The sequence below is a fragment of the Protopterus annectens genome, chromosome 11.part0 (genome assembly GCF_019279795.1).
Source record: "Protopterus annectens isolate FY-2018-M chromosome 11.part0, PAN1.0, whole genome shotgun sequence".
Taxonomy (NCBI): Eukaryota; Metazoa; Chordata; order Ceratodontiformes; family Protopteridae; genus Protopterus; species Protopterus annectens.
This window is the reverse complement of record NC_056745.1, coordinates 757109160-757137138: the sequence shown is the minus strand read 5'-3', so window position 1 is coordinate 757137138 and position 27979 is coordinate 757109160. Positions and strand designations below refer to the sequence as shown.

Genomic DNA, 27979 nt, shown 5'->3' with positions numbered 1-27979 from the left:
ATGCAGCTCTCTGCATCAAGCACAATTTCCATTAACAGCACACAGGGAACACATTCAACCCAGGGTCTGGGTTTCTCTCAATCTCTCCCCAGGTCCCCAGTAAGGCTCCCCACTAGCACAGCTGCAGAGTTAAAGTCCTCAGCTGAGTGCCAAGCCAAGTCATCCATCACACTCTACATGAAACTAGAACTTTGCGTCTCTTCTCCAAGTAGCTCGCACACACACACACACACACACACACACACACACACACACACACACACACACACACACACACACACACACACACACAGCTGGGAAAGGCTGGCATACATTTTCCCACTGTGCCCCCTTCTGCCCAGACTATAAGGTAGTTATCAAAGCCACTAGGCATTACAAAACCAGTTACCCAAGGCTCTTGCAAGTGTACTCAATTATACTGAGTGAATTTAATATTAATACAAATGGTAATGTTGACCAAACAGCCAGGCTTTCAGGAGTGGCCAGAGTTATCACCAAATAAATGTAGGTACTCACAAAGGTTAAATATTTTTCTAAAAGGACCAGCCAAAATGAAAAGTTTGAATATATTTAATAATAAATAATAAAAAGATATGTAAATACTACATATCTATTTACAGTAAACCCCAGAGTTTCAGTCACAGGAAATATTAAAAGTAACACCGATGAAAAGACTCGCACAGAAACAGAAAAACAGTATTTAGCTAACCTCACTATCTATTCCTGATTGACTAAAATAATTACAGTTTCCTAGTTAAGTTACTTACTACCACAAGGCAGGATGATGTGGGTGAGGGTCTTTCTATTCAGGCTTTCAAGAAAAGACTGCCCCAGAGACAGTCGCCTCTAATATTAAAACATTATTTCTGTACAGGATTACATCACATACATCTGGCCATGTGACTTCTGGATCCCACATTATTACCAACACTAGAAGCTGTTAGGGATTAGCATCTATGTGCTCCGTACACATCTGGAGCTTTTCTAAGATCTGTTGCAGCATCTGGAAGCCATAAAGCAATAAAACCATTCCACTCTTTCTACAGGAGATACAAACTATTCTCTAGCACAGACACTGCACACATATGACTACCTTCAAAACTGTGGGTTAACATCTTTATGGCTTAACTCAAAATAATTGAATTTCAAGAATATTTTCCTCAAAGTCTGGTGGATTAACCTCTTCACTTCCAGTATATGATGTTACAATGTATACATTTAAACAGTTGCAATAATGCATGTACATTTCTTTTCTGTCCAGCAGGAAACACTGCTGATACATTTTAACACAAGCAACTTTACAAAACACATTTTAAACACAAGCATCTCTACAAATCAGTTTGATACACAAATGGCATACAATTCCTTACAAAACTCCAGCTAGCTGTGCTGGCATATGTTACACATCCACTGCCCTACTTCTCCTGGCATGGCTGGCAGTACTTCCTATTACAGGGGCTATCCCTGGTAAAAATGTATGGTGCCCATCCACTCATTCATGTTCCTCTTAAACAGTGTCATACAGGTGCTCAGTTTCACATGAATTGGTAGCCTATTCCAAAGACACGGCAGTCACTGGGAGGACACATCTGTCCCTCCAGCATGTCCTAGTTAAGTTGCAGGCCATATTTAGGTTGGTGGAACAGGTAGCCCCAGTCCTGTTTGATTTACAGAAATTCAGCAAATTCATTAGGTTTGGGTCTGAGATTTCTCTGTAAGCCAGGCACAAATCTCCCCTAAGAAGTCTCTGCAATACACAGAATAGTGACAGGGACTTTAGTCAGTCTCTGTAAGGCACATGTTGGAGTCCCTTGATCATCTTTGTTAGAATCTCTGAGGTCTGTAATTGCTGCAGATGCTTTGTACAGTATATGCCAAACAGGGAGTTACACTCAATTATGGGCCAGATTACTGCAGAGTACAGAGGGGTTATACCTCTTTTGCTCTTGAGGAGCCATGTCTTTGCTAATCAGACATGCTACATAGAAAGCATTCCTTACTATAGCAGACACATGGTGGTTGAAGTTAAGGTTGCACTCAACTTGTTATCCAAGATTCCTTACCACTTCGTGGATACCTGGGGTACTATTGTTGATTTGATAGTGTGCACTGACCCCTGTGGCACCCCGCTGGTGACAGGCTGCTGGTTGATGTGGAGTCACCCACTTTGATAGTAGGTGTCTGGTTTGTGAGTCAGTTGGAAACCCATTTTACAATAAAGGGGTTTACATTAAGTTTGCTAAGTTTATCGGTAATGCCCGGATGAGGGATTGTATTAAAAGCCTTTACCAAGTCGAGGTATGCTTGTCCTCTTCAATGGCCTTGGTGACATTTTCAAAGAAATCCACCACCTTTAAGTGTCGGGATCTGCCCTTGATGAAGCTGAATTGGGTAGGATCAAGAGTACAAGAAGTTGTCGGAGATTTGGGATGCATGGCTAGGCTTAAAAAGGCTCTTGTAGTTGTTAGCCTAGTAAACACCTATGAACCTACGAGTGTGTCTTCCTTTGGATGAGATATTAACCTGATATCCCATCTGTTTGAGTTGGTGGTAGCACAGGTGGATGTGAACAATCCCATGGCACCTACTGAAAAGAGTAGGGGTTCTTTATTAACCGACTTATACACATTATTTAAATCATTTACATATTATACATTATTTACATTTCTCAACTACCATACAATTTCATATAGCTTATTGATTTCCCACCTATTCTTTTCCACAGCCAAAATGTTTTTTTTTTTTTTCAAAATTTTAGACAGTACCCATTTACCATTGAATTTAATTTCATTCAGTCTCTCTTTCCATATTGTCCATGAACCATAAAACAGTTTATCAGTCTCTTTCACCTCTTTTTGTGTTTTGTTGCCATAGTACCCATATTCCAGCATTTTCATACTGATATCTTCAATGGTTTTAATGTCTTTCAGTATCTTACTCTCACATACTTTTGTCCATAATTCCTTTACTATTGAACAATTTAGAAAATGCACCATTGTTTCAACCTCCCCATAATAATTACACACCCTCCCTTGTATTTTATAAAGCATATTCTCTTTAACCAGAAGTTTACCTATTGTCAATCCCCACATAAAATCATTACATTCATAAATTTTCCTACACCATGCACATCTTGCCTTAATCACATTTCTTTCTTCACTCTCTAAATGAATCCATGAATACACACACATACATATGTATATATATATATATATATATATATATATATATATATGTGTGGGTATATATATATATATATATATATATATATATATATATATATATATATATATATATATATATATATATATATATATATATATATATATATATATATATAAAAATCTATCTAAAAGGCACTTTTCTGTTAAACCCCTACCAGGAGAGACAGTGGTATTTATACTGGTACAGCTCTAAGCAGTCTCATTAAACAAATCCTGTAATTTAAAACAAAAACAGACAATTTTCTAATCCAACTATAACTTATTAGACAAAGAAAACGAATTACGAAATCATGTGGTCAAAAACTCGAGTTCTTCTAGAGTTTTTATTCCTTATTTTTATAAAACGGTCTCAACGCTCATATGATAAAAACAAGTGTTTATATTTAAGCGTGTGTGTGTGTGTGTGTGTGTGTGTGTGTGTGTGTGTGTGTGTGTGTGAGAGGGGGGGTGAGTTTAATACCCATACATTTGCATTAAATAAATACCTTGTCTTAATGGTGAATGTTCCTTGACTGCACTGAAATACACCCACCTTTACAAATCCTAGGGTTAGTCCTACATAAATAAAATGCTATAAATCACATTTTTCAATTTTACGTCTGTCCTCCTTCCCCAAAACTTTAACTCAGTTTTGTCGTCCTGACATAGAAAAGTATTACCCTGATTTTGACATTAAGGGAAAACTAGTTGTAATGTACATATTTAAAATATAAGGGCAAGCGTAAAGCCATTACCTTGCCTGAAATTCTACACACACACACAGATAAATACATATATACACAGACAGAAACACACAGGTTCCTAACAACCACAAATAAAAATCCCAGTTTCTTTCACACTTGGTTTGCTTTGCATGGCACAAAATAAAATTGCTTGACTTTAACCTTTTGCTACATTATTTTAAAAGTTGGAGAAATGGTTAAAAATGATTTTTAAAACAAAATGTGTTAAAACTATCCTTATCATTTTCTTTGCACTACTGCAGTTAAAGCCATATGCTTCCCACTTGACCCTACAACACACACATACACATACATAACATGGATATTATTTTTTAGCTAAACACACATACGTAATGACGACCACAGAAGCTCACACACGCAACAGCAGCGGGAAACCGCGGTACGGCTTTGAATGTATTATTATTACAAACATAATTCCTTCTTCTTCTGCATATTTTAGTTAATTTTAACAATAACCATTTCTTAGTCCTCCACACAAGACTACATAATACAAAAACACAGCAGCACCAGCGGAGCAAAGATGTGGTAGGGGTTTAACAGAAAAGTACCATAGAAAATGTTCAGTATATTAGAATACCATTCTTTACTATTCATTCTTACATTTCTTAAATTCAATTTCCATAAAAAATGTTTACTCTGATACTCTTTCACATCTTCATTTACAAAAAATATGATTCTTTTCTCAGAGCTTATTTTCTCCCAACAATTCTTATACTGGTCTTTCTTTCATAACAGCATTAAATTCTTATGCTTTTCTTCCAATCCTACCAAAACTTTATAAAGATTCAATGATGCAGCATGATCAATTAATCAACCTCAGTCCTCCCTCCTCTTCTTTAACATACAAAATCCCTCTCCTAACTGGATTCAACCTGGATCCCCATATAAATGAGAATACAATAGATAATAACATTTTCAAATTTAGATGGAAACATATAGATAGCTGCTAAATACACTATTTTATCTATAAGTATGGCATTTATTAAATCCACTTTTTTCTTATATGACAGTTTATGACTTCCAGAGTATACAGACTTCTCTTCATTTCTGTATTATTTGCTTCCATTGCTTTTCTCTATACTTTTTTCCCAAAATTTTATTCCTAACATGTCTATAACCTCATCATTAAATTGAATCCCCTCTATACTATCTATTGACCCAATGCCACTACTTATGTCATTATTTATACATAGCTCAAGTATTTTTAAACAGTGATTTCATCTTTTGATACCTTCTTCCACCCATTCCTTATTCTTTCTAATTTCTCTGTCCTCTTTCTGTTACTTGACATTCCAGGAAACGCTTTTTATATTTTTATTTAAAGATTACCCACCAATTCATCCAATTTTTCATAAAAACTTCTTATATTCACACGATGTTTCCATAACAGATTAATCTCTCTTCTATCTTCCTCATTTGTCTTTTTCATCAAGTCTTTTAATGCCTTTACCTAATCTTATATATCCTTCCTTTTCTGTACTTCCACCTATATAACTAAATGATCCAAAAATCCCGTTTCCTTTACTCCTGTTACTATTCTCGTCTTCCTGTATAATTATATGCATTTCGAGTGATACACACCATTCTAGGACATCTATTCTTCTTTTAATATTATTTATACTATTAACATTTATGGCTAAGAGTTTCAGGTTTTCTTTTAATGTAAATGTATTGTCTCCTTTCACCTTTACCCCTTACCTATTTTCTTTTCTTTCACAATTACACTCAACTTTCTTTTCCTGTCTGTTACCCTGTTCCCTAAACAATTCTGCCTCTCACCACTCTCCAGTTTATATATTCATCTTCATTTGTTTCCTGTACCAAATTCTTTCCCTCCCTTATTTTCATTTTTATCTGCTTTATTTTCTTGTATATCAATTTGTTCTTCATAATCTTTTTCTGCACCCCTTCTTATATTATGTACATATTCCTGTATTTGTTCATTATTTCATTTGCTCATTCTTTAACTACTATATTTTCTACACAATCCACCCATTTGTATCTAGTCTGACACATTTTTTTTTACACATCATATCGCACTTCTTAGCTTCATGCCCCAGCTTTCCACAAATGAAACATTTTATCACAGTTAATAATCAAATGATAATCTTTTCCACAAAAAGCATGTTTTCGGTTGATCCCTATATTTAACAAAGCCTCTGTTACCTTCTACATTTATCATACCTGGAATATGTATGATTTTTTTTCTTTTCCCATTTTCAAACTTATACCACATTCTCATCCCCCAGTCCATAAATCCTTTCATTATAAACTTCTGTAGAGCCCAAAACGTCTTTACATACAGTCTTTAAATAATCCTTTAACACATCTCTCTCTACTTCAGTTCAAAATTGCACAGAATTTTTTTTTCATCTCTCAATTAAATGTTTGTACTATGTATGAATTCCATGGCTTACTGTTTTCTTAACTTCAAATTGCTCTTAAAACTTCTCCATATACTGTCTTGTCTCAAACGAAATGCCACAAAAAGTTTCCTTTATTAGCAAGTATAAAAGCTCTTACCCTCCTTTGGGGAAGTGCCCAAGGGTGCAATTACAGTGTTCCATACCTCGTTGTACCTTCCAAGACCTTTTTCTTCTATATTACTTAACCTCAATACAAACATCTTCCTTGTCATCTCTTTCATTCTTCTTTCTCCCTCTCTCACCGTCTGTGCATACAAAAACTTTGTTTTTCACAATCTCTCTCCCCTTCTGCTCTTGTATTCTATCCACAATCCCATCCCAAATGCTACCATCTCGCTTTCATCTTCACTTTGGTTAACCATGTCCCTTAAACATCCTGCAACTCTCCCAAATGGAGGGTTGCAATAACGCATCCATTCTGCGATGCTTCCTGGAACAACCTTTCTTGAAACCGCTTTTCTAAATCTTATAAAGGTTCGCTCACCTTTACCTCAACACCCACTCCAGTCCTCCTTTCTTGACCTGCTGCTCACTCTCATCGAGCTCTGCTACCAACTCACTTACTGATGCATCAATCTCCTTTACCTCTGAAACCGCTTCTTTTTCTCCAGTATCAGCAACTATCTCCTTCTCAAGATCACGTCTAGAAATACTTTTTTCCTTCTTGTCCGGAAGCAGGAAGTGCCAATACAATTAGTGTCTCTGTATGCGATGGTAATGAGTAGGGGAAGTTCCCCAGTGCCCTGAACAAATTTCTCCTAGTAGTATAAATACCATCTTAGGTTGCCAGGAAAAGGGACCGTAAGCCTAGTGGGATTAACTTGGTCAACAAATGATGCATAAAATAAATAAATCAAACTCAAAGTCCACATGAGAATGGAAAAAGGAGATCTTACCAATGGAGAACTGCAAGCAGTGGTTTAGAAAACAGCCAAGAAGAAACAGAAATTTGCTGGAGAAAATAGCAAATGAACCAAGATAGTGAGAGCAAGTAACTAGAGAGTGAGAGAGAAGGGAAAGGCAAATTACCAAGGAACAATGAGACAATATTTGTATGGCTCCCAAATGTACAATGAGACAATATTTGTATGGCTCCCAAATGTACAGTAAGTTCAGAAGGTTTAGGATTTTTGCTTGGAAATATTTATATTGGACTTTATACCCCAAGCCAGACAAAGAATTATTTCATGGGTAGAATGCAAATGCTGGAGATGCGATGGGAAAGAGGGAGGTTAACTTGGAGCAGTTTTTTTTTTTTTTTTGGGAATGCAACAAGTGATAAATTAAAAAAAAAAATCCCTACAGAGTACCTTGTTAGAAATGTTAAGGAAGCAAACTGTAACCTACGGAAATTATTCATTTGAGCTGGGACAAAGGATCAAAACTGCCAAGACATAATAAGGCCTTACTAAATTTTATGCAATTTGCTGTCAAAAAAAAGTACAGTTGTGTACACTTACCATAAATGTAGATGTTCGAATGTATTCACTGTTGCAGTCATTACAATTGGGTTATCTGCTTGCAGTAGCCCTCAGTCGGCCTGATTAACAAAGTCTTGGGTCCTGTGTTGGATGCTGTCCCTTCTTCCATGACGTCAGGTTGTCAGGGGTATAAAACATGCAGCCGACGCCATTACATCAGTTTTTCTTGCCCCAGATGTCAGGTGCCCCCTCAATGGGAAGCAATTAAATCTATAATTACAAGGATATACCTCCAACAAAAAAGCAAATACACCAAAAAGCTTTTTGAGCATAGTAAGGGAGAGTAGAGGTATAGCCAAAAGAGGAAAGGGGGCTGGAGGGAAGGTAACCAGGACTGCAACAGTGAATACACTCGAACATCTGCATTTATGGGGAGTGAACACAACTGTACTATATTCTTCATGTTTCACTGTTTCAGTCATTACATTTGGGTGGATTCCCAAAGCTAAGGTTGGGAGGAGGAATTTAAATAGAATTAGGACCAGCTATAAGACCCTGCAAGACTGCAGTGGCAAAGCCAGGTCTGGATTTAGAGAAAATTGGCAAATGATAATGCTTACAGAACTCCAGGTAGCAGCTTCTAGGATGTCCCTGGTAGGAACGCCCCTGAGAAAGGCTGTGGAGGTAGATGAAGCCCTGGTTGAATGGGGTCTGATGCCCTGTGGGATAGGTTTTCCATGGCGCTTATAGCAGAAATGAATGCAGTGGCCTATCCATTTTGAAATGGTTTGCTTTGAAATAGCTTTCCCCTCTGTCCCTGCAGCAAATGCCACCAGCAGTTGTTTAGATTTCCTTTGAGGTTTAGTCCTGTCCAAGTAAAATCTAAGTTGTCTGTGCACATCTAAGGAGTGCAGTATCCGTTCCCCTTTGTTCTGTGGGTTAGAAAAGAAGGTAGGCAAATGAATGGACTGATGAAGAGCCACACTGGATACCACCTTGGGCATGAAGGAGGGATTGGTTCTGAGGGGCACCCTGTCCGCATGAATGATGATGAAAGGCTCCACTGCCATAAGGGCCTGTAATCCAGATACCCTTCTTGCAGAAGTGATTGCTAAAAGGAAAGCTGTTTTCCAGGAAAGGAATTTTAAATCTACAGTAGCAGCTGGCTCGAAAGGAGGAAGAGTGAGTTTCTCCAAGACAAAGTTAAGATCCCAGGCTGGAGTTGGAGCTCTCCTGGGTGGCCTTAAATTTTTGGCCCCTCTGAGGAACTGCTTAAGCAGTGGGTGAGAGAAGAGGGAAGACTCTGTGCTGTAATGAGCTGAAATGGCTGAGGCATGAATTTTGAAGGAGGAAAAGGACAAGCCCTTATGAAGCATCTCAGTCAAGTATTGCAGAATCTGAGGTAAATTGGGCACTGCTGCGCTCATCCCTTGAGATTTATTCCAGGCACAAAATCTTTTCCATTTTGCAGCATAAGATTTTCTACTACTAGGCCTCCTTGCCTCTAAAATGATATCCATCACCGATTTACTGAGAAATGGTAAAGGAGAGATTAGGTAATTAGCCAGGCTGCTAGGTTCAGGGTTTGCAGCTGAGGGTGCAAAATCTGGTTCTCCTGCTGAGACAACAGGGAAGTATAGTCTGAGGCAGGTGCCATGAGGCCAAGCATGACACACTGCGCAAGAGAGGGTACCAGTGTTGGCATGGCCAGTCTGGTGCAAATAAAAATCATCCTTGGCTTGTCCTGTTTGATCTTTAATAGTACCTTGGAGAGCAGAGGCAGATGAAAAAAGGCATAAACTGATTGTTTTTTCCAGCTGAAGGATATAGCATCCACTTTCCAAGCTAGCTTGTGGGGAACCCTTGTGCAAAATTTGTCCAATTGATGGTTCTGGGGGGAGGCAAACAGGTCTATATCTGGGCTCCCCCACTTGTTTGTCAACATATTGAATATCCTTGGTTCCAGTTTCCACTCGTGTGGGTCCATGAGGTTTCTGCTTAGTCAGTCTGCCAGTGTATTTAGCTTTCCTGGCAGGAACTGAGCTTGTAGATTCACTTTGTAGCTGAAGGCTGTGTTCCACAATGCCATGGCTAGTCTGCAGAGGGGGTAAGAATCTGTACACCCCTGCTTATTTATGTACCACATGGCAGTGGTGTTGTCTGTCTTTACCATTAGTTGTCCTGGAAGAATGTGGTCCTTGAAGGCTGTCAGAGCATTCTGTACAGCTAACATTTCCTTTTGATTTATGTGCAGGTGCATTTGACTTGGATTTCATTTGCCCTGAATGCACTTCCCTGCCAGGTGAGCCCCCCATGCATAGTCTGATGCGTCTGTTGTTAAGGTTTGGGCAGCAGGTGGTAGTGTGAATGGTAGTCCCCTGTTTTGGTGGCAGGTCTCTGCCCACCAAAGGAACTCTAGGTGTAGGCAAGGTATGATAGGATAGGAATCATTGCTTCTAGATCCTGTGAAGTTGACACCATAAGATTTTGAGATACCATTGTAGTTTCCTCATATGCAGCCTTGCATATGGAATTAGGAGAATGCAGGAGGCCATGAAACCTAAGGCTTGCAGTATTTGCCCTACAGATAGCTGGGTTTTGTGGCCACTTGTTTGAAGTAGGTTGTCAAATGAATCCATTTCTCTGGCATGAGGAAAGCCATCTGAGAAGTTGTATTCAAGCTTGCTCCCAGGAATATAATTTGTTGACAGGGTACCAGGTGTGATTTCTTTTTGTTTATGTACCCCAGACAAGTCAGCACCCTTTGAACAAAGCCAGATGATTCAAAAGTATGCCTTGGCATTCTGCCTGAATTAGACAATCGTCCAGGTATGGGTATATTTGAATATTTCTTTGCCTGCAAAATGCAATGACTGGAGCTAGGCACTTTGTGAATAACCTGGGCACAGTAGATAAGCCACAGAGAGTGCAGAGAACTGATAGTGCATGTAACCTGCTTTGAAGCGTAGGTATCTTCTACAAGACTCCCTGATAGGGATGTGCAGGTATGCAAGTCTAGTGCTGCCAACCATGCATCTTTGCCTAGCATAGGAAGCAGCTGGTGAAGAGTCAGCATTTTGATTTTTGGAATCACCAGAAAGGTGTTTAGAGTAGAAAGGTCCAGGATAGGACGCCATGTATTGCCTTTTCTGGATACCAGGAAAAGTCTTGAATAGAAACCTTGTCCCTTTTCCTCTTCTGGTACCAAATGAATAGCCCCCATGCTTAAGAGAGAGAGAGAGAAAGTACAGTTGTGTACACTTGCCATAAATGTAGATGTTCAAGTGTATTCACTGTTGCAGTCATTACATTTGGGTAATCTTCTGGCAGGTTGCCCTCAGTCGGCCTGAATTCCAAAGTCTTGGGTTCTGTGTCAGTTGCTGTCTCCTCTTCCATGACGTCAGGTCGTCAGGGGTATAAAACATGCAGCCGACGCCATTTTCTTTAGTTTTTCCTTGACCCTGATGTCAGGTGCCCCCAAAAAGGTAGCAAAAAAAAAATATATATATATATATATATATATATATATATATATATATATATATATATATATATATATATATATATATATATATATATATATATATATACACACACACACACACACACACACACACACACACACACACACATGCATCAATATAAACTTTACCTTCATCTACAAGCAAATACACCACATAGGTTGTAGAAGATAGAGAAGGAAAGATAAACTCCAGAATGACAGGGGGATGGCGGGAGGGTAACCTGGACTGCAACAGTGAATACACTCGAACATCTACATTTATGGTAAGTGTACACAACTGTACTATGTTCTTCATGTTTCACTGTTGCAGTCATTACATTTGGGTAGAATCCCAAAGCTATGGTTGGGAGGCTGGAGCTAAACAGCATTAGGAGCGGCTATAAGGCCCTGTAGAACTGCAGTGGCAAAGCCTGCCCTGGATTTAGAGTAGAGAGGCAAATGATAATGCTTTGTAAAGGTGTGAACTGAACTTCAAGCAGCAGCCTCTAGAATGTCTTTGGTTGGTACTCCCCTGAGAAAGGTTGCTGAAGTAGCTACAGCACTGGTGGAATGAGACCCAATGCCCTTGGGCACAGGTTTACCATGGTGTAAGTAGCAGAAATGGATGCAGCGGCTTATCCACTTTGAAACTGTCTGCTTTGAAATAGCCTTGCCTTCTGATCCTGCAGCATATGTCACTAGTAATTGCTCAGTTTTTCTTAGAGCTTTAGTCCTGCTCAAGTAGAATCTTAGCTGTCTGTGTACGTCCAACGAATGCAGAATTCTCTCCCCTTTGGTCAGCGGATTTGGATAAAAGGTTGGCAGATGAATTGTTTGGTTAAGAGCCACGCTGGAAACCACCTTAGGCATAAAAGTAGGATTTGTCCTCAGAGACACCCTGTCTGGGTAAAATATGATAAAAGGCTCTAGAGCCATGAGGGCCTGTAACTCAAACTCTTCTTGCTGAAGTAACTGCTAGTAGCAGAGCTGTTTTCCATAAGAACTTTATATCAGCGGTAGCAGCTGGTTCAAATGGAGGCTGGTTGAGCTTTTCCAACACGTAATTGAGGTCCCATGCAGGCAATGGTGATCTTCTAGGAGGCTTTAAGATTTTGGCTCCTCTAAGATACTGCTTTAGTAAAGGATCAGAATAGATTGGTGGCTCTGTATTGTAATGAGCCGAAATGGCAGAGGCATAGATTTTAATCGACGAGAAAGACAGGCCTTTGTCAAGCATATCAGTTAAGTATTGCAATATCTAAGGAATATTTGGTTCTGCTGTATCAGCTCCTTGTGCTCGATTCCAAGCACAGAATCTCTTCCATTTGTCAGCATAAGATTTTCTAGTACTAGGCCTTCTGGCTTCCAAAATGGCATCCATCACAGCTTTACTGAGAGGAGTTGTTTGTATGACTACATGATCAGCCATGCTGCCAGGTTCAGGGTCTGTAGTTGATTGTGCAGGACCTGATTGTTTTGCTGGGACAGTAGTTGTGGTCTTTGACACAAGGTCCAAGCTGGGTATTGAGACAAGTTCCTTAGGATTGGGTACCAGTATTGGAGTGGCCAGTCCTGGGCAATTAGTATCATCTTTGGTTTCTCGTCCGACTTTTAGGAGGACTTGGGGAGAAGAGGCAGAGGAGGAAAAGCATGAAATGAATGAACCGAATAACGTAAAAAAATACCCAATGGATATTGCACTTGTAAAATAAAAACACAACGACCATCCAAGTATTCCGAAACGTTTTAATCCACACACTAAGTACTTTCACCATCAACACATGGCATCATCAGAGTGAATGGAATCAAATTGTCCCCTTGCTTTTATACATAATGTTAAAACAATGCTCTAATTGGCCAACACCATAATTACCTTGTTCTTAAAGAAGCATATATCAAACTGTTACATACAGCTCGTGCATTTATACAAACTGTCTTTGTGAAGCATATACATTTCTACAAAATTCTTACTAATAAAAAATATGTATGTGTATGCATAACATATAACAACATTTTAAAACAACACTTTAAAAATTACAATTTTTAATAATTGTATGCCAACAGTATACATTTTTTACTCTTCTATAACATTTACCCTTTGTTTCAGTATTGGTTTTAGGGAGATGTGTTCGTTTAAACCAGGTGGCATAAAAGCTTTTAACAAAATCTGCCATTTATATTCCAAAAGTTCCACCTTTAATTTCTCATCTCCCCCTCTTTCACTGAGCAACACCCTATCTATAACAAAAAATATAAAATACAACGTGTACCAACTGTAGTGCCTACTATGTAGGGAAGACCATTAGGAAACTAAAAGACAGGATAGGGGAACACCTTAGGGCTATCAAGGGTCACGACACACACAATGCCCTATATGTACATAGTATGAAGTGTACTAACTTTAGGAGATTTGTATTTTTTGTTACAGATAGGGTGTTGTTCAGTGAAAGAGGGAGAGATGAGAAATTAAAGGTGGAACTTTTGGAATATAAATGGCAGATTTTGTTAAAAGCTTTTATGCCACCTGGTTTAAACAAACACATCTCCCTAAAACCAATACTGAAACAAAGGGCAAATGTTATATAGAAGAGTAAAAAATGTATACTGTTGGCATACAGTTATTAAAAATTGTATGTGTTGTTTTAAAATGTTGTTATATGTTATGCATACACATACATATTTTTTATTAGTATGAATTTTGTAGAAATGTATATGCTTCACAAAGACAGTTTGTATAAATGCACGAGCTGTATGTAACAGTTTGATATATGCTTCTTTAAGAACAAGGTAATTATGGTGTCGGCCAATTAGAGCATTGTTTTAACATTATGTATAAAAGCAAGGGAACAATTTGATTCCATTCACTCTGATGATGCCATGTGTTGATGGTGAAAGCGCTTAGTGTGTGGATTAAAACGCTTCGGAATACTTGGATGGCTGTTGTGTTTTTATTTTCCAATTGAATGATAAAGCGTACACTTTCCATGCTTGTCTGTGATGAAATCTTTTCAATTGATAATTTTGAGGAGAGGCAAATAGATCTATGTCTGGGCTCCTCCATTTGTCTGTTATCATGCTGAAGACTTGTGGATTTAGTTTCCACTCGTGAGGATCCATAAGGTTTCTGCTTAAATCGTCTGCCAGAGTGTTTTGTTTCCCTGGTAGGAATTGAGCTTGAAGATGTATTTGGTTGGTCAAAGCTGTGTCCCACAGTGCCATGGCTAATCTGCAAAGGGGGTATGAGTGTGTGCCCCCTTTCTTGTTTATGTACCACATGACTGTGGTGTTGTCAGTCTTTATCAGTAGTTGTCCTGGATGAAGTAAGTCCTTGAAGGCTGTTAGGGCATTTTGAACAGCTAGCATCTCTTTCTGGTTGATATGTAGATGCATTTATTTATTTATTTATTTTGGTGTCCACATGCCCTGAATGCATCTTCCTGCCATGTGGGCCCCCCAGGCATAATCTGATGCGACTGTTAAGGTTTGGCTGGCAGGGGTAGAGTGAAGGGCTGTCCCATGTTTTGGTGACATGCCTTTGCCCACCATAGAAACTCCTGTTGTAGGCAGGGAATGACAGGAATCATTGTTTCCAGACTGTGAGAATGTTGACTCCATAAACTTTTTAGGTACCATTGAAGTTTCCACGTATGCAGTCTTGCATATGGAATCATTAGGATGCAGGATGCCATGAAGCCCAGGGCCTGTAGAATTTGTCTTGCAGAAGACTGGGTTTTTGTTGCCATCAGTTTGAAGTATGTAGTCAGTTGCCTTTGCTTGTATGGCGTGCGGTAAGCCATCTGGGCAGTTGTATTCAAGCTTGCACCCAGGAATGTAATCTTTTGAGAGGGTACCAGTTGTGATTTCTTCTCATTTATTGTGTACCCTAGGCATGTTAGAAGCCTTTTCACAAACGCCAGGTGTCGAAGAAGAGTGTCCTTTTTCTCTGCTTGAATGAGACAGTCGTCCAAGTAAGGATATATTTGTATACTTCTTTGTCTGCAAAATGCAATTACTGGTACCAGGCACTTTGTAAATACCCTGGGCGCAGTAGAGAAGCCAAAGGGCAGTGCAGAAAATTGATAATGCATTAAGCCAGCATTGAATCTGAGGTATCTTCTGCACGATGTCTTATTGGGACATGCAGGTATGCCTCTTTTAGGTCTAAAGTCACCAGCCAAGCATTCTTGCCCAGCATGGGCAGAAGCTGCTGCAATGTCAGCATTTTGAATTTTGGAATGTCCAGAAACGTGTTCAAAATAGATAAATCCAGTATTGGCCACCAGGCCTTGTCCTTTCTGTGTACCAAGAACAGTCTTGAGTAAAAACCTTGTCCTTTTTCCTGTTCTGGTACTGTCTGAATGGCCCCCATATCCATGATGGACGTAACCTGTTTCTGTGCCTCTGCCCATTGATTTTTTTGGCAGATCTGGCCAACCATTTGCCATTGGCAGAGTGTGGGAATGGAATCTGTATCAGTGTGATACAATGTTTAGTACCCACTTGTCCTGGGTTATTAACTGCCAATTTTGAGCAAAAAGTGCTAATTTTCCCCCTATGGGTGCTGCCAAAAGATAAGTGCTTGGTGTAAGCAGAGGGAAGTCATTGGGATTGCTTTCTGTAGGTTTGCGCTTTATCTCCTCCAGATTTGGAGGTGGAAGCGCCCCATTGCTTTGACCTGTATGAATCTTGCGCCTGGTATCTGGAACCCTTAGGGTGTCTGGATTTGCCCCTTTGAGTTCTGTCTGACACAGGAAAGGACCAATTTTTGTAGGCCAGTGTCTACTGAATCTAGGTGGCTGCACTTGTAAGTCGTCTTTAACAGTTTGCATAGACTTAGCTTTGTCTTCCATTTTCTTTAAAACCTCTTCTGCCTTAATACCAAACAGAGAATCATGCTGTAAAGGTGCATCTAGCAATTTAGCTTTAACATGATCAGGCAAATTTTGTTCCTTTAACCAGGCATGCCTCCTAATCACAGATCCAGTAACTGCGGCCCTGCAGGAGGCCTCTAAGGAATCAAAACCACATTGCAAAGTATGCTTTCCAACTTGTTCAGCTGCATGCAATAATTCCTGCAATTCTTTATTTTCTGCACATTCTGAAATCAACATCATTTTCTGTTTCAGTAATCCCATAACATGTTTTTGGTACTTAAGCATATGACATTGGCAGTTTAAGGCCGTGATTACCAAGGTTGCAGATGTATAAACCTTTTTTCCCCATCTGTCCAGTGCCCTTGAATCTCTGTCAGAGGGGGTAGGGTTTTTTGCTGTTGAAGCCTTAACTCCCTTTTGACCCTGTCAAATAGTTTCAGGATCAGCAGCAGGGTTTCTAAATAAAAATTTATGTGAATCAGGGACCCTGTAATATCTGTCTGGTTTACTGGGAGCCGGAGTTAAGGAGTCAGGGGTCAAGCTTGACTCCGAAAACACATCATCCACAATGTCTAAGACAGGAGGAATGGGTAAAGGCCTGTGCTGAGGGAGAAGAAGGAAATCCCTGAGCCTCTTTTTTGATTCTGAGAAGTCTTGACTCTCCCAGTGAAAATGCTCCCTCAAAGTATGCAAAGTTTCTCCAAATGAATAATCCTCTGGAGGAGATGCAGATGGAATAGACTCCGCGGCATCAGAATCCTCATAGGGAGGTATACATAATTCCTGATCAGAAGAGAAATCAGAAGAAATAGAAACCTGATCTGAAGATTCATAATCAGTGTCTTGCCTAGGCCTCTTATCTGGAAGGGGATGGGTACCCCTGATCAAGGTAATAAGGTCTTCAGCCATTTTAATCATCTGTTGTTTAGGCATAGAGGCCTGTGCACGTGGCTCATGCGTAATTTTTTTTTTGTTTTAGAAGTTGCTTTTGTCTTTGTTTTTGCAGCTGTCGTCGGTTTGATATACAAATGTTGAGGTCTGAATACACCCTCAGAAGCCAGTGCCTGCTCAGCGGCTCCGGACCCATCAGAGGGAGATACATCAGTCGGTCCAATACCTTGAGTATCTTGCGGCATGCCAGACTCCACATAGGTGACGGTAGAGGCCTGCGACTCTAAGGTAGCGGGTATCAGGGGCTGCGAAAGCGCCTCACTGAGTACCGGTGAACCGGCGACTGGCTTAGGAGAAGGTTAGTCGTTGGTGCTGGATCTCGACTGCCTTAATCTATCCTTTTCTTTGCATTTTTTATGTACGCCAGTAGTCGGATTGCTATCCGACGACATTTCTGGGTAGTTAAATCTGTTTCCAAAATACTTTGATGCAAAAATATACCGACACTTAATAATGAGTTGGTTAAATCTTGCACAAAACCGACAGCCTGGCACACTGTGATCAGGGCCTAGGCAAGGAATACAGTATAAATGGAAATCCTTATGAGGTATTTGCTTCCCACAAGTAATACAATTATTAACTTTTTCTGACATCAGTAAAAAGCAAGAAAAAAGTTTCCCCAATGGGGTACTTCGCTTTAGTGAAGACTTTGGTTCCGAAACTCAAACTCGAATATTTCAGTAGTCGGCCGACCGACACCTACGAAATGCTTCTGCTTCGGGCACTGCACGGCAAGAAAGACTAAAGAAAATGGCGTCGGCTCCATGTTTATACCCCTGACGACCTGACGTCATGGAAGAGGAGACAGCAACTGACTCAGGATCCAAGACTTTGGAATTCAGGCAGACTGAGGGCAACCTGCCAGCAGATTACCCAAATGTAATGACTGCAACAGTGAAACATGAAGAACATCTTGGTTTTGGGCCTCTGCCCACTGATTTGGGGGTAGATCTGGCCACTCGCTTGGTGTTGGTAACATGTGGAATTGAAATCTGTATCCTTGGGTCACTATATTTAAAACCCATTTGTCCTGGGTAACGAGTTCCCAGTTTTTGGCCTGCAGACCAATCATTCTGCCTAAAGGAGCATTCAGCTGGGAAGTGCTTGGAAGTTTTAAAAACAAGTCATTGAGACAGTTTCATAGGGGGGAGTCTTACTGCTCCTAGATTTGGGTGCGGAAATCCCCCACTGCTTAGTCTTGTGTGTCCCCTGGGACTTAGATCTGGGGATTCTGCTGTGTCTCGGCTTGGCTTGAGAAGACCTGGAAGGGGCTGGAAAGGACCAATTTGTAGAGGGCCAATGCCTACTAAATCTAGGAGGCTGAACTTGCAAGAAATCTTTAACAGTTTGCATAGATTTAGCTTTATCTTCCATCTTTTTAAGAACTTCCTCAGCGTTGTTGCCAAACAGGTGGTCCTGATTTAAGGGAGCATCCAAAAGTTTAACTTTAACATGATCAGGCAAAGATTGCTCCTTAAGCCAAGCATGCCTTCTGAGCACAGATCCAGTAACAGCAGCCCTGCAAGAGGCCTCTAATGAATGAAATCCACATTGCAAAGTATGTTTACCAACCTGTTCAGCAGAATATATTAAATCCTGTAATTCGTTATTTTTAGCACAGTCAGGAATCAACATCATTTTCTGTTTAAACAACCCAGTAACATGTTGTTGATATTTTAACATATGAAACTGGCAGTTTAAACCCCTAATGGCCTAGGTTGCAGAAGTGTAAACCTTCTTACCCCATCTATCCAGCAGCATGAAGTCTCTATCAGAAGGGGTAGGATTTTTAGCAGTAGAAGCCTTAATGCCCTTGGGTCCCTGTGAAATAGTCTCTGGACTTTTAAAAGAAACTTGAGTTAATCAGGAACCCTGTAATATCTGTCAGGTTTTCTAGGAGCAAGAGGCAAAGAATCAGGGGCCAAACTAGATTCCGAAAAGGCATCAGCAACAATGTCTAGTACAGGAGGTATAGCTAACGGCCTATGCTGAGGCAGGAGTAAGAAATCCCGAAGCCTCTTTTTTGAATCAGAAAAATCCTGGCTTTCCCAGTGGAAATGCTCCCGAGTATGTAAGGTTTCACCAAAAGAAAAATCCTCTGGAGGGGAAGCAGAGGGAATAGAGTCCTCTGCATCAGAATCCTCATACGTACATAAGGGCAAATCCAGATCATCAGAAGAATCAGAAAAATCAGAATCCTGGTCAGAAGATTCATAAACAACTTAGTCCTAGATCTCTTAGAATGAGGAGGTTGGCTTCCCGTGATTAAATTAATAAGATCTTCAGCCATTCTTATCATTTGTTTTTTAGGCATAGAGGCCTGCGCATGCGGCCTGGGCACCGTTTTCTTAGGCATGGTTCAAGATTTAGGCCTAAATGAAGAAGGAGGCATCGGTTTAATATGCAAGTCCGTAGGCCTGAATACACCCTCAGAAGCCGGTGCCTGCACAGCAGCTTCAGAGCCATCCAAAGTAGAGACATCCGCAGGTTCCACAGTTGAAGCATCTTGCGGCATACTGGACTCCGAATGAGTCTCAATAGAGGCCTGCGAATCAGAAGTAGTGGGTATCAGGGGCTGCGAAAGCGCCTCACTGAGTACCAGCGAACTGGCGACTGGCTTAGGAGAAGCGTCGTCAGCAGCTCTGGTCCTAGGTGGCCTGTCTCTGTCTTTATCTTTGCATTTTTTCGGAATCCCGGTAGTCGGATGACTAACCGACATTTCTGGATAATTAAACAGAGAACCGAAATATTTAGAGGCGAAAATATACAGACAACGGATAGTGCGCTGATTAAATAAAGCACAAAACCGACAGCAAGGTACGTCGTGGTCAGGACCCAGGAAAGGAATACATTACAAACGAAAATCTTTTTGAGGTATTTGCTTTCCACAAGTAATGCAATTATTAACTTTTACTGACATCGGTAAGGAGCAAGAAAAAGTTTCTCCAACAGGGTACTTAGCTTTAGTTGAAGACTTTGGTTCTGAAACTCGAAAACGAAAATTTCAGGAGTCGGCCGACCGGCACTTGCGAACTGCTTCTGCTTCGGACACCGCACGACAAGAAAGACTGATGTAATGGCATCGTCTACATGTTTTATACCCCTGACTACCTGTCGTCATGGAAGAAGGGACAGCATCCAATGCAGGACCCAAGACTTTGTTAATCAGGCCGACTGAGGGCTACTGCAAGCAGATTAACCCAAATGTAATGACTGCAACAGTGAAACACGAAGAACATCAAACAATTATAAGAAAAAGGAAATCAAAATCTATGTCAACGACAACTGAAGTACTGAATGCTGTAAAGGAAATAAAAGAAATGGAAGGGGATATTTAGAAAAGGGAAAGTGCAAGTGACATAGAAATAAATGGAATTTGTGGGTAATACATGCAGAATAATGTTCAGTGGAAGTGAGATTTAAGGGAAGGAAGGAATTGGAGCAATTTATGTAATGTATGAGTGAATTGTTAAAAACAAAGCATGCATACTACATAGGTTCATAGGTTGGTACTAGGCTGTCAGCCCTAGGGCCTAATACAAGCCTAGCCATAACAATTCCCTGGCTATTTCTTCCCACACTATTTATTCCCTGGACCCCTGTCTAGCAGGGCGACTGACTTGATCCCCGGGGTGAATTTCCTTTCTCCCATCCAATCGTCAAGGTTCCTTTTGAAGAGGGCCAAAGAGGCACTCTGCTTGACATGTATTGGCAGTCTATTCCAGAGTCTGGGGAGTCTCTGGGTCAGGAACCTATCCCTCCAGCATGTTTTGTTTATTGTGATGACAAGGTTTAGATCCCTGGAGCGTGTGGCTCTGAGGGATTGGGATTTCTTTAAGTGTAGCATGTCTAACAACTCTGGGTTTGACATGACCTTGTATGTTAAGCAAAGATAGCCTCTTGAGTAGACAATATGTGACATATCCCAATTCCTTCCAGAGTATAGCTGGAGTTTTTTTAAGGCGGTCAGGGTAGGGCATCTGCTTTAGACCTGTGATTCTTTTAGTGAGGTATTTCTGCAGCCTTTCCAGTTGTTGCAGATGTCTTGACAGGTACATAGCAAATGGGGCATTGTATTCTATAATGGGTCTAATGAGGGATGAGTACAATGAGACAATGACCTCTTTTTTTCTGGATGACAAGTCCTTAGTGATGAGGTGTGCCACATAGAAGGATTTCCTGACTGTTGCGGCGATGTGGATATTGAAGGTGAGACCACTGTCCACCTGTGTCCCTACATCTCTTATCACACTTTCAGTGTTTAGTGTACTGCCACCTATATGGTAATTCATGGGTACATGTTTTTTCCCAAAGGGGATAACTATACATTTCTTGGCATTGAGCTTGAGTCCATGGCTCTGGCACCAAGCATCTGTTTCTGTAAGGCCCTTTTGTAGAGTATCCACATCATTTGGGGATTCAATAATGGCTCCCAGTTTGCAGTCATCTGAGAACTGTGTTGGCCTGTACTTCAGAGAAGTACATGCCAAACAAGAGCTGTCCCAGGTGAGGTACTCTACTTGTCACTTTTCTGGAGCTGGATTTGGAGTCGGCTACTTTTATAGTGTGGGTTCTGTCAGTAAGCCAGTTGGCAACCCATTGGATGACGTAGGGATTAATGCCCAGCTTAGTAAGTTTATCTATGATTCCAGAGTGGGGGATGGTGTCAAAGGCCTTAGCGAGGTCTAGATAGGCTGTGTGGACCAACTTACCCTTGTCCATTGCTCTGGAGACTGATTCAAAGAAGTCAGTCAGGTTCAGAAGACAAGATTGGCCCTTCACAAAACCAAACTGAGCGGGGTCCAGTGTTTGAAGGTTGCCAATGTCTTTGTTTATAAGTTCCATGATAATACGCTCCATGGCCTTGCAGATAAGGCTCGTCAGACTGATGGGACGGTAGTTTCTGGAATCCAAGGTGGATCCCCCCTTGTGGAGTGGGATAACTGTAGCTCCGCGCCACTCAGTGGGCACGAAACCTGAGGTGAGGCTATGATTAAACAACACTTAGGTGAGGTGTCAGTTCATATTGTAGTTCATGTAGTACATAGCCCGTGATGTCATCTGGTCCCATTGATGTTGTATTCTTAGCTTTGGAGAGTGTGTTTTTTACCTGTGTGGCCGTTATTACCGCAATTTGGCAATCTTCCGGTATTCAGATGGGCCGTTTAGGGGGTGAGAGGGGTGTGAAGTTGGCACTGAATCGATCTGCCAGGATATTGGCAATATCCTTGGGATCAGTATATTTAATGCCATTCTGTTGTAGCTCAGAGCAGATCTGAGCATTGCCATTTAGATTCTTGACATAGTTATAGAATGCCTTGTGGGTGTCTTTGGAATTTTTGGCAATTTTATTTTCGTAACTAGCTTTAGAGGATTTTATGAGGGATCTCAGTTTCTTACTGAGGCTGGTAAGGGAGTTTTTTGCATCCTGGGATTTTCCTCTTTTCTGCAACAGTTTCTTCCTTTTGTTGTAAAGTTTGTTTATGGCAGGAGACCACCACATTGGCTTCCTTTTTTTGGAGGAGAGCATCTTGGTTCTATGAAAATGTTACTATGGTTATTTTTTCTCTTCTATTACTGTATATATAATCATGCATTATCTAAAATGGAAATGTAATAAAGTTATATAAAACAACAATCAATCCCTATCAATCTTCACTAGACTACCAAAAGGATGCAGTAACTTATGACAAAAAACTACCTCAAAACTGCAAGTAACCAGTGAGACATAATATTCAAGCACACACACACCAACATATGCTCACTCACATTTGTCAATGAAACTGAGATCTTCTCAGTAATAGAATTACACAGTCTAAGCCTGTTAAGTTATTTAAAAAGAACATACTTGCCCACAGTTATGTGAAAATTTCCTGCAACTTTATTGACATACAAGTATCCATGTATCCTGCAGGCATCAGGAGGCCATAAAATAGTATCTTCCCTGTTGAAAAAAATGAAAGAAAACATTTTTCAAACAAGAATTCATTTACAATTTGCTTAAAATCACTGCATCCATGAGGTACAAAACAAACATGTCACATCTGAATATTTCACCAATGAGTTGAACGCTTATCAAGCTGTGTAAGAATGTCATCGATATGCAATTTACTTCCTTTTAAAGTTCATTTCTTTAAACCAATAATTAACTACAGTGCCTCCAAATGAAGAGAAAAGCTGTTATGCTGATCTCTGGCTTGATAAACACTACAAACAGTACAGCAAACTGACAGTGTTTGTGAGTTGCAAAACCAGTTTTTACATTTTCACCATTGTGCCTAGCTAGTAAATACAAGACAGTTTTTTTAAAAACCTGAAAGCACATGACTTATTAAGATGTATGAGAAAAGATATGTTTCATCATGTTGGCCAACACAGTTTACTTTAATTTGCATCATAAGAGAGAAGATTTATATGAGGAATCATCCAGCCTTTACTTAAAAGTGCAGTGCACAAAATAATGTTAACGAAAGCTGGCCATCTTAGTCCATCAGCTTGTAAATATTCAGAAATGTAATCTGCTTCTCTTGCTATTGTCTGCTTTTGAGAGGTGGAAGTAAACTTATTACATTTCTTTTCTTATTCTGGCATTGGGTTAAAATGTTCAAATGTTAAATCCACACTTGCTGGCAAATTCCCCCTTGCTTAACAAGGGTCAAATATACACAGACAGACATGTACATGCCACACATTTTCCAATAACCCACTTTATCCTTCATTACAGGGTCAAAAGAATGCCAGGCAGGACATCGGTACATCAGAATACACAAGTGCATACACGCACACTACAAGCATACCTACGGAGCATTAGGAAGATAATAAATTACACCACTGCATGGCTTTGGATGATGGCAGGAAACTGACTCATCTGTGGAAAAAAAAACAACCCTTCAGGATGGGTGAGGACTAGTTACTCCATTTGTCATCAATATCTTCCCTGATCCTCCAGCCCTGAAACTGCTACTTGAACTTTGGTGGTCTGATTGTAGTCAGGGTTTTATCCCTCAGTATCACAGACCAGGATAACAACAGCTGAAGAACTGGAAACCTATTACTGTGAGGCATGCTCACGCATATGTGTGTATGAATAGATATAATTTACATACATATAAATATAGAATACATATATACAAACACATTTTTATATATACACACACACATATATGCATGTATATATGTGTAAACATGTATACATATATGATGCATACACATACGTTATATATATATACATTTTACACACAGTTGTGGAACCAAGGACACTCCACCTCCTGTGACCGTGACAACAGAGACAAAGACCGTTGAAAATGGCACTTTAGTACACTACTATTAATGACATTAGTAGCACCACCATCACACAGTGAGGACATAAACCCTTTCCAGTTTAGCAGTAACAGCAGTTGCAAGACAAGTACAATTTTTTGAAGTTAACTTTATGACGTCAACCAAAACAGAATGAATCCAACCAGAATTAGAATACATATATATTTATTTATCTGAGGTAAACCAACTGGACACAAGTCATTTTTTGCTGCGGTGGTGGTGCTGTGGTAGCGTTGTCATCTCACAATAAGACACTGTCTGGTTCGATTCTCAGCTAGAGCGTCTTCTGCATGGAGACATGCGTGAATGGGCTTACCTTCATTGAAGGTTGTGCATCAGGGCTGGCAACTCGGCACGTAAAAATCTATCTGCCAATCATTAGCGGACCGGAGTTCCGCTGTGGCGACCCCTAACCGGGAAAAAACCAAAAGACACAACAACAATACAGGAATATCATCAGGTTAGCCAACTTGCACAGTGTCATGCAATTAAAGAGAGAAACAAATTCAGGACTACAGTTCATTAAACACTGAAAAGCCTCAACTGTCTGAGCTAAACTGCCAAACTTGGCACCAACAATCTGCCCATGAGGCCCTCTTCATAGATTCGGAATTTCATAGCTTTCTCTTTGAAAACTAGCAATTGTAGTCCCACTGGTACACACAACTACTGGCATAAGTTTGCAGTTTCCCAGCCATTTATCTATGTTAGAGTTGAAGACACTGAAGTGCTTGCTTTAAAAAAATGGAAGTTTGATCCAGAGGTGGGATATTCTTTGGCAGAGATATCTGTCTCAACAGTAAGTCCTTCTTATGCTGCCAGATAGACTTTCATTCCATGAACGTGTATTTGTGCAACTACTGATCTTACAGATAAACAGAAGATCAAGCAGGGCCGAGTCATTTACAGCTTTGTAGGCAGGGCGTACACTGCCATGCAGACGTCTTTAGGAGACAGAGAAGAGACATGACAAATTCTCTGAGCCAGCTTCGGGAGTTCATGTCCAACATCATTTTGGTGAAGCACTACAGCACATTTTTCAGTTTGAGTTAGGTTTTTGAATAGGTACACACCAAAAGGCACACAGTATTCTAGCAAAGACTTAGTAACAGTTTATATGTGGTGGTCAAAGAAGGGTTCATTTGAGTCCTGCTCTCTAACAACACTGTCTATTTTGTGTTGGGTGTCATTTATGCAACAGGAGTGACAGTTCCTGCTTCCTAAACAACTTTGTAAGGTTTGATCCTACTCCTCACTTCTTATTAACCCTTTTAAGTTTGATTTTAGCACACAGAGATGTTGTTCATTTCATTAGGTACTTGAGCTTTATCCTTTTGTTGCAAATGCTGTTCATGGTCAAGTTCCATGGGGGAGGTTGTTTCTAAACTTGGAACAGTATTTGTGAAGAACAAAAATTTAAGCCTCTATGCAAGAGTTCAGATAACAGTATAAAATCAGTACTTACTGAGTCATCAAAGGGAGGGGGACTGGAACTACCTGAAGTCTCCAAAGACAATTAGGGTGGATGTTGACCTACTCTGTGACCATGTGGAGAACATTACAGTAAAGGAACTGATCACATTTAGCCAACAAGGTTTTCTGACAATGGGTGGGGAGCAGATAGAGGCCATATAGGTGAGTACAATAACGACTATGTTGGTACTTTTAGAGAAGGGTACTAACCTGGTTTGTGACAATGGGTGGGGAGCAGGCAGAGACCATATAGGTGAGGACAAGAATGAGCATGTTGGGCTCTTCTATATGAACATGGATAGCAAGACACAAGCAGTAAAAATATTTTTAGTCCCTTTAATTTTATACACAGATTAGGCAGATTTTTATCAACCAGAGGAGAAGATGAGGACAGCAATTAATAAAAAGTAAAATTATTTTATCTTGGAGGGGAAAAGGACAGAAATCAAGTGGGATAAGTACAGGCTTCCAGTAGAAAAAGGTGGTTTAGGATTACCTGATCTGAAGGGATATTTTACACATACACAGTGAAGGCTCTTATAACACACGCAGAAAGCTACAATTCAAACTGGAAAGAAATTATGTTGAAGTAAAAATGTGCAAATGCCAAATTTTGTAACTTTGTAACTGTGTTAATTGTTGTACATTTGTAATCGTGTAACCTTGTATACTGCAATATCTGTACTTTTTGGAGCTATTCTACCCAGGACTCCATTGAAAACGGGCTCTTTGTGGCCCAGTGGACCATCCTGGCAAACAAACTACAAATAAATAAATAAAAAGCAGGGGGAATTCAAGAAATAAGGACAGAGTGGGATTTTTGATGAAGATCCTTATGGACGATAACAGGCATATTGAATATTATATTCATAAAGTAGCACAAAGTATTCCAAGAACTAAATGAACACTGCAGTGGAAAAAGGAGATCCTGCTGAGAGGGATGACTGCAATTAGTGGTACAGAGAATAAGCAAGAGGGGGCTGGAATTTACTACAGGAAACCAGCAGAGAAACCAAGGTACTGGGAACAAATAATGAGAAAGACAAAGGTAACAGAATGGGAACAGGAAAAGGAGACATTTGTACTGTGGGCTAGAAACTGCCTTCCATATAGCAGAGTATAGGCAACGAGAAAGGAATAGGGGATTCCTAAGTTAAAGATCTGCACTGGTACATTTTTAGTTGAGCCTAGAACAGAAGCTGCTGTTACAAAAGGGATAATTTTAGGGCATATAAAATATTGCATTGTAACTATAGGAATAAATCAGACAAAGTTAGAAAAGATTGTGTACTGCCTATCCAATCTCTCTTCCCAAAGAAACAATGAAATGACACATGTGAGGCTCTTAAGTATACAACAAAGACCAGAAGATTTAGGGGTTTGCTTGGAAGTGTTTGCATTAAGTATTTTTATACCCCAAGCAGACTAAAGAAAATTTCCTCAGGTAGATGGCAAATGTTTAATGTTGCTCATTAAACACAGATGAGCACAAACTATTTACAACATAATCTGATATTAGGAATCAACATTAACCATATTTGTTTTATTTTGACTATAGTACATATCTTAAGAATAAAACAAATGATTTCTCACCTTGTACTGCAGTCTACTTTATTAAACATATACACATCTTAGATAGTTTGTCCTTTGTCAATGTCCTCTTCAAGCTCAGTATTAATTAAAGAACCCTAAACAACCCATTTGTGCATTACATATTTCTGTTTCTGACCTCCAATAGCTCTCAGTTCCATATGTTTAAGTCTGTAATCACAGTTTTTAGTTCTTGCACTGATGGCTTGCCTTCGGTTTTTCATTTTGTACTTACTGCTTTTTTAAACCTAAAAGTCAGCATCACTTTCATCTGTTTAGTACATACTATTTTACACCAACTCAATAAAAGCATCTGTATACAGAGTTAAAATTCTCTTCCAACTACAAAGATTTATCAAATTCAAGTTATTCTTTTACTGAAGCAACTCCATATGTTCCCAAAATGTATGCATCCTAGAGCATCTTTGTGAAATATCATACATCGTATTTGGGAG

General features: G+C 39.9%; 1 protein-coding gene across 4 annotated transcripts in view; it reads right to left on the bottom strand.

Moving 5' to 3' along the window:
- The window catches only part of ERGIC2 (ERGIC and golgi 2), a 646362-nt gene that overhangs the window by 399277 nt on the left and 219106 nt on the right, over positions 1–27979 (bottom strand). For all 4 annotated transcript variants that reach the window (XM_044088198.1, XM_044088197.1, XM_044088200.1 and 1 more), the window contains exon 8: positions 22990–23085. In XM_044088198.1, the coding sequence (XP_043944133.1) occupies positions 22990–23085 (96 nt within the window). The remainder of the gene's footprint in view (positions 1–22989; positions 23086–27979) is intronic.